Genomic DNA, 10728 nt, shown 5'->3' on the forward strand with positions numbered 1-10728 from the left:
AAGTGCGTCCCATTGTCTGACTCAATTCTTTCTGGGGTGCCATGTCGCCAGAGGACTTTCCTTTCAAGGCCCTGGATGGTGCTCCGGGCGGTGGCATGAGCTACAGGATATGTTTCCAACCAGCCGGTGGTCGCCTCCACCATTGTGAGCACATGGCATTTGCCTTGGCGAGTCTGTGGCAGTGTGATGTAATCAATCTGCCAGGCCTCTCCGTATTTATATTTCTGCCATCGTCCTCCATACCATATGGGCTTCAATCGTTTTGCTTGTTTAATTGTAGCACATGTCTCACACTCATGGATAACCTGTGCAATAGTGTCCAAGGTTAAGTCCACCCCTCGATCGCGAGCCCATTTATAGGTGGCATCTCTGCCTTGATGACCTGAGTTGTCATGGGCCCATCGAGCTAAAAATAACTCCCCCTTATGTTGCAAATCCAGATCTATCTGAGAAATCTTAGCAGCCTTGTCAGCTTGCTGGTTATGCAGATGTTCTTCTGTGGCCCGCTTTTTGGGTACGTGAGCATCTACATGGCGCACCTTCACAACTAGTTTCTCCATTCGAGCAGCAATGTCCTGCCATACTGGGGCAGCCCAGACGGGTTTGCCCCGTCGTTGCCAGTTGTTCTGTCTCCATTGCTGTAGCCATCCCCATAGAGCGTTTGCCACCATCCACGAATCAGTGTAGAGGTAGATCCTTGGCCATTTTTCCCGTTCAGCAATGTCTAAAGCCAACTGGATGGCTTTTACCTCTGCAAACTGGCTGGATTCACCCTCTCCTTCTGCAGCTTCTGAAATTTTGCGTAGGGGACTCCATACAGCTGCCTTCCACCTTCGATGCCTTCCCACAAGGCAACAAGAGCCATCAGTAAACAGGGCATACCGCTTCTCATCTTCTGACAGTTCATCATACGATGGGGCCTCGTCAACACGTGTCACCTTCTCTGGTGATATTTCACCATTTTCACACTCTGGCCAGTTTGTGATCACCTCCAGGATTCCAGGGCGACTGGGCTTCCCTATGCGAGCTCGTTGTGTGATCAGTGCGATCCACTTACTCCATGTAGCATCAGTTGCATGATGCGTAGGGAATGCCTTCCCCTTGAACATCCAGCCCAGCACCGGCAGTCGAGGTGCTAGGAAAAGTTGTGTTTCTGTGCCAATCACTTCTGATGCAGCTTGAACTCCTTCATATGCTGCCAGTATCTCCTTCTCGGTTGGAGTGTATCGGGCCTCGGATCCTCTGTATCCCCGACTCCAGAACCCAAGGGGTCGGCCTCGACCCTCCCCAGGTGCTCTCTGCCAAAGACTCCAAGTAGGGCCATTCTCCCCAGCTGCAGTGTAGAGCACATTTTTAACATCTGGTCCTGTCCGGACTGGCCCAAGTGCCATTGCATGAACAATCTCCTGTTTAATTTGTACAAAACTTTGTTGCTGCTCAGAACCCCATTCAAAATCATTCTTCTTCCGTGTCACACGGTAGAGGGGGCTAACAATCATACTATAATTTGGAATATGCATTCTCCAAAAACCCACAACACCTAGGAAAGCTTGTGTTTCCTTTTTGTTAGTTGGTGGAGACATGGCTGCAATCTTGTTTATCACCTCTATTGGAATATGACGACGTCCATCCTGCCATTTTACTCCTAAAAACTGGATCTCCTGTGCAGGTCCTTTGACTTTACTGCGTTTAATGGCAAAGCCAGCCTTTAGAAGAATTTGAATTATTTTCTTTCCTTTATCAAGGACTTCCACGGCTGAGTCACCCCACACCACAATATCATCAATGTATTGCAGACGTTCTGGGGCCTCACCCTCCTCCAGCGTGGCCTGGATCAGTCCATGGCAGATGGTGGGGCTGTGTTTCCACCCCTGGGGCAGTCGATTCCAAGTATACTGCACCCCTCTCCAAGTGAAAGCAAACTGAGGCCTGCACTCTTTTGCTAAAGGGATTGAGAAGAATGCATTGGCAATATCAATGGTGGCATACCATTTGGCTGCCTTGGACTCCAATTCGTATTGGAGTTCCAACATGTCTGGCACAGCTGCGCTCAGCGGCGGTGTGACTTCATTCAGGCCACGATAGTCTACTGTCAGTCTCCACTCTCCAGTAGACTTTTGTACCGGCCATATAGGGCTGTTAAAGGGTGAATGAGTTTTGCTGATCACCCCTTGGCTCTCCAATTGGCGAATCAACTTATGAATGGGAATCACTGAGTCTCTGTTGGTGCGATATTGCCGACGGTGCACTGTTGTGGTTGCAATTGGTACCTGTTGCTCCTCAACCTTCAGCAAACCCACAACAGAAGAGTCCTCTGAAAGGCCAGGCATGCTGGATAATTGTTCAGTCTCTTCTGCCTCCACTGCAGCCACACCAAAGGCCCATCTGTATCCTTTTGGGTCCTTAAAATACCCTCTCTTAAGATAATCTATACCTAAGATGCATGGAGCTTTGGGGCCTGTCACAATAGGATGCTTGTGCCAATTTGTGCCAGTCAGACTCACTTCAGCTTTTAATACAGATAGCTGTTGAGATCCCCCTGTCACTCCAGAAATACAAATGGATTCTGTCCCTTTAAAATTTGATGGCATCAGAGTACATTGTGCACCGGTGTCCACTAAAGCCTTGTATTCTTGTGGATTTGATGTGCCAGGCCAACGAATCCACACAGTCCAATAAACCCGATTATCCCTTTCCTCCACCTGGCTGGAGGCAGGGCCTCCCTAATACTGGTCATCGCAGTCATCATTTACTGTTTCCCACGAAACACCAGAGGTCCCCTCGAGGGAATCAGAATTGAAATCAACCCTCCTATCTTGTCTAGGGGGTTGCTCACTGGAAACTGGAGCGACATTCCTCCAAGGAGAGTTACTTCTTTTAACCCTTCCTTTACGCAACTCCTGTGCCTGTGCTCTTGGAGTAGATGGGGTAGGTGGCCTATCACACTTGCTCATATTCTCTCCTTGGTCCTGTGGATGGGACCGCGAAACATCCTGGGGTGTATACTCCTTATGTTCCTGCTCTTGAGCACGGGGACGCTTATTCTTAAAAGCTTGAGTACTGGCAGGTGGAGAGCGATACATGAATTGGTCAAACTTCCGTGACATTTTCTCTACAGCTGACACAACAGCCTGTAGGGAACAAGGCACATTTTCTTCATATTGCCGAAGTTGAGCGGCTAGTTGTTCCACCGTTTGCCTCTCATCTTCTTTCCAGGAGATAACTGCCAACGAACTGGCATAGTTTGGTGGTGCACTTCGTAGGAACTTTCGCCACATAACTCGTGTGCATTGAATTTCATCTGGGTCTGTGGGTGCATAGTCATTATAAATAATCTCCAGCACAGCTAACTCCCTCAAATATTGAATGCCTTTCTCCATGGTGGTCCACTTACTTGGGGGGCTTGTAATATCTTCCTTGAAGGGGTATCTTTCCTTCACACCCAACAAAAGTCGCCTCCAGAGGCTGAGGATTTGTGACGGTCTTCCCATAGCCTTATCAATGCCCCCGTCCCGGGACAAGGAGCCCAATTGCCTGGCTTCTTTGCCCTCTAAGTCCAAACTGTGGGCTCCATTTTCCCAGCATCGGAGCATCCAGGTGATAATGTGCTCACCTGGGCGACGGCTGTAATCTTTTCGCACATCTCGCAGTTCGCTCAGGGACAAGGATCGGGTGATTATCTCTGGCTCTGGCTCTGACTCTTCCTCCCGTTCCTGTGATGACACTGGTTCATCTTCATCCCTCCCAAGGCGAACTGATTTTTTTATGTGTTTCTTTTTCTGGACAGGAGCAACTGACACTGCCACAGGTTGATCCTCTGCCACAGGTTGATCCTCTGATTCAGGATCAGTGTCTGCTGTTGGAGTTAGGGCAGCAACAGCATCAGTTGCCTCAGTTTGAATGGCCACAGTGGTTGCTAGGGTGGCATTCCTAATCTGTACAAGTAAAAAACTCTTCCAATACCTGTTCATATTCTTCTGTATATCAATCCCTCCGTAGCTGCCCAACCTCATAACAGTCTGGAAAACACATTTCACAACTCTACCCAAGAAAAACACCCTACCTAGAGGACAGAACAATAAAACTACAACGGCTGGGACATCCCAAGTGTGTTCGGAATTGTCAAAAGCTATTGCAGTTAACTTGAATGAGTAAGGGAGGATGGAAAAAATAGAAAAATTACGTACCTCCATTTTTCCTATGAACTGGGTGTCATTACTGTCACTACATTCTGAAAATAAATGTCCAAGTTGCCGAAATGCCAACCAAGTCATGTACAAGTATTGGCCTAGCTCCACACCCAGTGATACAACCATACCATAAGCCAGTAACAACCAGTACATCAGAACGAGTGCTTTCGTCCCTTTTCCAAAGGACATAAACACTATCAGAGAGAATACATAGTGCATATGACAAATTATGGGCCAACAGCAGTTAAGCAAATACATCAACATTGTGACAATTCTTTCAGCCTACTGTGTCTTATTTCAACCCTGCGGGCCCCACGTTGGGCGCCAATAATGTCGTGGTTTTGCCCAGCCGGAGCAAAGGGGAAGAAAACCGCGACTCCTCCCCCTCCCCCTCTCGACGGAATGCGGAGGGGATCGGAGAGGGAGGAAAAAAAAAAAGTAAAAGAGCCCGCGTAAGTTGAAATAAGAACAGTTTACTGGGGAAATTGAAGAGTAACAACTATAACAAAGACAAGGGAATATTACAAAGAAAACTGGTGAGTGATACAATTGCTCACCACCCGGGACCCGACGTAAGCGACCGCTCCCGACCGGCGACCGAGAGCCCGCGTGCCCCCTAGAAAAGCTTATTCCGGGGCAAGAGCTTATTCCGGCCAGCCCCCACCTGTACCCTGGGCATGACGGTTAGGATGGTATCGAATACCTGCTGGCCAGCCTGGGTCAGCTGTTCAGGCTGTGCCCTTTCCTGGTTCCTCACGGGAAATAACTCTATCCTGAATCAAACCAGGACATTTCTCCAACCAGCTCAATGTACTGTCAGTACAGCCAAAGACAAAACTTTACAGTGGAGAGCAAAAATGTGCTAGGAGAGATCTAGACCTACCTCTAAAGATGGCTCAGAGAGGCTATGATGTGGATAGCAGCTGGAATAGAAGAAACTATCCTTTTTCAATGAGGTAACAGGATGTGCTGTTTGAGAGCACCAGCAAGTCCACATCATGTCTGTTTTTGATGGAATTCATCTGTGTCTGAGCCTTCTGGTGATACATGGAGAGAAAAAGGCACTTATCAGGTCTATTTGCTTAAGCCTCTGCTTGGCTGCCCTTCCCTGCTGGTAAGGAGATGTGGAGGGACTCGCTCTGAAGACAATACTATAAACACTTAAACTAGCTCCCTGCTCCCCAGAATGGGGTAGGGGATGTAAGAAAGCAGAAGGCAGGCTAGAAATCCCCATGCTTCATACAATCTAACAGAACAACCTCATCTGAGAAAGAAACCAACCCCTGACGATATTGCAGAACGTCAGTCTCTATCCAATGCAGGTCACATCTGATGCTGAGGGTGTTTCCAGTCCCATGTGGTCGATTTTTTTTTTTTTTTTGTGGCTTCAGTCCTGTCAGATCCCATGTGCTTGGTCCCTTCCTATTACTGTCCCTTGTTGATCCACAGTAGTAGGGTCTGAGTTGGAGCAAACTGTCCAGCTCCTAAAGTATTGACAGTGATGGAGTTGATCTAAGGTGCTGGTTGGGAATGAAGAGTGCAGAGAGTCTTGTCTCTAACAGACAGTTGCCATAGTGTGTTTAAGTAGCTTTGCAGTGACTTTGGAGTCTAGGGCACAACAGTGGAAATCTGCTTCTCCTCCCTTGTTGTTGGAAGTGTGGTGGAACAGATGCTACATCCAGACATGAGTTCCTGTCCTTGGCCTTCTGTCCTTGCTCTCTGGTAAAGCTGCTGCAATGGTGCTGGAGCTGGCATGCTGCCTTTACAACCTGTTTGCTGAAAATCAAAGGCTTTTAAATTAATTCTTGAGATGAAGTATAAGACTTCATCTTCTGCCCATCATTCTGATCTGACCAGACAGTTTTTTTTCCAGAGCTGTTGTGTTCTTTTCCTAGTGAATTATATTATTTGGAAAAGAAATTGTTCAAGACTCTCCCAATAGCTGTGCTGAACAGTGTGGCCAGACACAAGTGTTCAGTTTCAAAAACCTTTCAAGAAACTCAGCATCCAAATGACCAAGCATTTCCTGGAATTGTATCCCAGATAGATGATCTGGGAGATGTGCTCAGCATATGTTGCTCTGCACATGCCCCTGAATCAATGCAAAACAGCTGAGACTGTAGTCTGCTTTCATCAACTTCTGCAAAACAGTTGCTATGTGCTACTGTACTTAAAGATCTATTCCTTGTCTTCTATTTAATTCAAAACCTATTGCCACAGGGCCACCTCAGACGGGTGAAGCTGTTGTAGTAGCTCTGGGTAGGTGACTGGATGATGGCACTCACTGTTGAGCTTCTGTGCTGGTCATGGCACTGAGGAGGAAAAGGATGAATCTCAAGTGCAAAGGGTTGTAGGTAATGCAGGAGAAGGATCTGGTTGAGGGAGGTGGGATTTGCTCCTGGTGAAGGGCAGCTACCTGGCTCTGGGATGCTGCTAGGAATCCAGTAAGGGGGGCTGGCTGTTGGGGGTTATGTGACTGGCTTGTGCTGGCTTTGATTATCAGCAGCCAAATTCTGCTGGGCGCTTGGCAGCTTGCCCGAGTATTGAAAAACATCTGCCTTGTCTTCCCTTCGCTGTGCTCCAGTGCTGCTACAGTAGCCTTGGTGATGCAGGAGCTGAGGAGATGAGATCTGCCCACAGCTTCAACTTCTTAATACCAAGTGGGGCAGGGAAAGCCTTATCTGATATCTTTGGGTCATAGTGGTCCTTTTACCTACATAGGACAGGCAAAGATCCCAGCTTTCTGCTGGGGGACTGAATATCACAGGAACAGGCTCACTAAGCAGATTTTTAGCCCTGCACTGTCTATGGGAGAATTCTGGTCTGACCTGAGCTTTGCTTTGCTGATGAGGCACAAGCATGTGCACAGACATGAGGATCTATAGTCAGATCAAATTCTTGAGGTTTTATGACCTTCCCTACACTGATAGCCAGGGTCTGAGGTTCATAAATACCTGTTCCCACTTCAAATATTATCCTTAGCTTAAGATTTGACTTGATACAAGTTTCTGATGGATCACCAAGTCATCAGAATCTGGGGGTATGTTCGCTCTGACTCTGTTGTTGTTACCTTTTTCAGGACTATCTTACTGAGTGTAATCTCTTTGCTTAATGAGCCCAACACATTCTCTCCTGCCAACGTGGATGCATCAGTCATGTTCAGGAAATGGAGGGATAGTAAAGGAAAAGACAAGGAGTACGCTGAAATCATAAGGTAAACCTTGCTGGGTGTGATGCTGGGCTACTAGCCTCCTGCTTTGAGTCCTGTAAAACAGGATGCTTGCAAAATTTGCTTCAACCAGCTTCTCGCTGTGGTTGCTACTTTGGAAATGAACTGTATTGTTTTATTCTAAGTCCACACTTCTGGTCCCTTTAGGATTTTCAGCACACAGAAGCAGCACAAGCTTGTGGAGCAGGAAGGACTGGGTTTGATCTGTCTTTAGTCTAAAAAAAGAACAATTTAATCTGGCGTGATGCTCTGCAAAACCTGTCATTGACTGCGAGTAAATCCCAGATCAAGTTCCCACTTGCCTTTGAACTCTGCCTGCATTGCCTGGGATGTGATTCAAACCAACTGCATCCTACCAATTCTGTGGGGCAATGAGTGCAGAGAGTCTAGCTGGGGGATTGTCTTCATCCCCCCAGCTCCCTTGCCTTTGACGGAGCTGGATGTCCTTAGAGTTCAGCAGAGTGGGAGGGCGGCAGGGATGAAGGGGGAGGCTGATGCTGGGGTCAGTAGGTTGCCTTGGACAATCTCTGACCAGCCCTTCTGTAGCAAATGGAATGAAGTTTGCTCTGGCAGGTCTCTGACATGGAGGCCTGTCTGATAACCTGCTAGAAACCCCCTTGGGGGGCTCCCAAGCCCTGGGGCTATGGGAACTAAATCTGTTTCTAATGTTGCTTCAGCCAAACATCGGCTCTCCTGACTCAAGATGGTGGTCAGCAGAAGGGGAGGCGTGGAGCTGCTGGCACATGGCCTTGCTCACCTTGTGTCTTCCTCCCCGCAGGAAACAAGTTTTGGCTACCAAAGCCGAGGCAGAGAAGGATGGCGTGAAGGTCCCCACTACACTGGCAGAATACTGCATCAAAACTAAAGTGCCTTCCAATGACAACAGTTCAGATTTGCTTTATGACGACTTGTATGATGATGACATCGATGATGAAGATGAGGAGGAGGAAGATGCCGAGTGTTATGATGATGATGATTCTGGCAACGAGGAGTCGTGAAGTCGTGACCTGCTCCCTCTATGCCCCTGTACTGCCCTGCCGACTCAGGCCAGAAGGGAGCAGCGGTAACCTAGCAGCAGTCCAGCAAAAAAGTGTGTGTGTGGGGAAGGGGTCTAAAAATACAAAAAAAAAAAAAATCAAAAAAACCCCAAAACACTTTTTGTCTCCTGTTGTATGGATCTGTTTGCTCTTTTTTTTATGGACCTCTTAGAGACCCTCCACAGAATGTCTGAATTCTTGCATTCTTAACCCTTTCTTCACTGTATTACAATTTCTTTTTGAGAAAAAAAAAATCCCCTTTTCACTTTACGAAACGCTCACAGCAAACCAGGTTTGCTCGCATTTAGATTCTTGAATTAAGTAGTCTTGCATAGATATGTTTAATGTATTTAAGGCTGGGAAAAAACCTGTTGGAAGCTGGGTTTTCAAGAGCTCAAGTGCTGCATTTACTGGGAAGAAAAAAAATCCACACAGAGCAAATTGCCAAGGTTTAGCTGCTCCATTTACAATAATAGTGTGTGTACATTTATTTAGCCTTGTGGTGGTGGCTTTTCCTTTGAGGTGTGGGGCAGAGAGTGTATGGCTACTGGGTGTTGAGCTTGATGGGATGTCACTGAAAGGTACAGTATCCCTTTTCAGTCTGCTCAAGTTAGGAAAGAGCTGGCCCCTGGAGCCCCAGAGGCCACAGTCAGTTTTGTCTCTGAAAAATACTTGTGATATAAACCCTAAAATAAACACTTAACACTTCATGTCTGTACAACTGAGCCCTGGGTTGCTATTTCTTTATTTAATTATATTTTTGTTTTCAGACTAGGTTGGGATTGAAAAAAAGTTCAGTTTAGGCTGTGCTGCTGAGATTTGCCACCAGCTGATTCTCTCCCATGGGAGGAGAAAACCCTTGCCGCCTCCCAGGGGCAAGTGTTTATCCCATTTGGCAATGGAAGAGATTACTAGCCTCCTGCCCCAGGGCTGGCTACCAGCCCCTGCTTCCCACAGCCCAACTTGAGTGCTGCCCTGAGCCTGCTTGCTGCTGCTGCTGGAGTCTGTCAGTTGATAAATGTGGCCCTGCAAGGTTGGCAGGAGCCCAAAGCTGCTTTTGGTGCCTGCTTGGGCTGGGCTGGGCTGGGCTGGGCTGGGCTGGGCCTGGTTGCTGCTGAGGCATGGGGCAGAGGGGATGGATGTGTGCTGGGCTCGCAGCCGGGGGGGGGTGCTGGGAGAGAAGGCTGGCAGTAGGGCTGTTCAGCAGCAGCTTCAGCCAGCACATTGAGCTCAGCTCCTGCATGTTTTTGGGAGCTCTTGCCAGAGCTTTAGGCCCTTCCCTAGTGAGCGAGCAAGGTGTCCTGCATGCTTGTGTCTGCAGAACCTTCTTCCCCTCTCCTTCAACACTCTCACTCCCTCACAGCATGCTTGCCTTGTTCAGCTGTGGTGTAGTGGCCTGAATTCACCTTCCATGTGATCCCTTGATGGGCAGCCAACCCTGATCTTAGCCCTGGCACCTCCGGGAGCAGATCTGAGATGCTGGCCCTGCTATTGGGTGAGACCCTCCATTCCCCCAGGTACAGAGGTAGTTGCCTGAGCCTGCAGCTCTGATGAGGGTATTTCTTTAATACCCTCCCCTTCCTATATCTCAGGGTTTTCAATGGTGCATCACCAGCTGCAGTCCCTCAAGGGAGCTTTGGTGGGAGTAAACTTTCTGCAATCAGCTTGGTGTCACCAGGAGCAGGATAAGAGTGAGCAAAGCTCCAAGTGTACTGCATTGGAGGGAGAAGAGGGGAAAGAAAGCCCAGGGGGAGGGGAGGAAGGCTGGTGGGGCTCTTCAAAATGTTGCTTGGCTGGGATTTACTGTGGCAGGGACAGGTGATGCACCCCTCTGCCCCTGCAGAGCCAGGGCAGCCTGAGGGTGGTGTTACCTTCTCCTCAGTGCTCCCTGTGATGTTCCCTTCCTTCTTGCATGTTACCTGGGGAGGAGGAGGCAGTTGGCCCCCTCCCAAAGGGTCTCCCACTGGTTCTTTCAGCTCAACCTTCCACTGATTGACTTGGCCCCTGGTGCTTTTTTGTTTTGGAGTTGGCAGCAGGAGCTCCTCTGCATCTAGCGATGGGGTAGGGCATACCCTGGCTTCGCCCCAGCCCCATGAGGACAATGCCAGTGCTGGCCAAGGGGTCCCTGGCACTCCTGGATGGGTCTCGGACAGGGCCACTAACCTCCAGCTTTCGGGGGGCAAAGGAGCAGAGTGTGGCATTTTTGGCTGTGCTGATGAATTGGCTTGAAATGAGAATACTGCATCTTCCAGGATTTCCCTTGTATTTTTTA

The 10728-nt window shown here is 48.5% G+C and overlaps 1 protein-coding gene across 1 annotated transcript in view; it reads left to right on the plus strand.

Moving 5' to 3' along the window:
* The window catches only part of LOC133628545 (ubiquitin-conjugating enzyme E2 R2-like), a 102343-nt gene extending 93166 nt beyond the window's left edge, over positions 1 to 9177 (plus strand). The window contains exons 4-5 of the mRNA XM_062016856.1: positions 7270 to 7404; positions 8198 to 9177. Of these exons, the coding sequence (XP_061872840.1) occupies positions 7270 to 7404; positions 8198 to 8417 (355 nt within the window). The 3' untranslated portion in view covers positions 8418 to 9177. The remainder of the gene's footprint in view (positions 1 to 7269; positions 7405 to 8197) is intronic.
* The last annotated feature ends 1551 nt before the right edge of the window (positions 9178 to 10728 follow it).

Source organism: Colius striatus, chromosome W, assembly GCF_028858725.1.
Source record: "Colius striatus isolate bColStr4 chromosome W, bColStr4.1.hap1, whole genome shotgun sequence".
Classification (NCBI taxonomy): domain Eukaryota; kingdom Metazoa; phylum Chordata; class Aves; order Coliiformes; family Coliidae; genus Colius; species Colius striatus.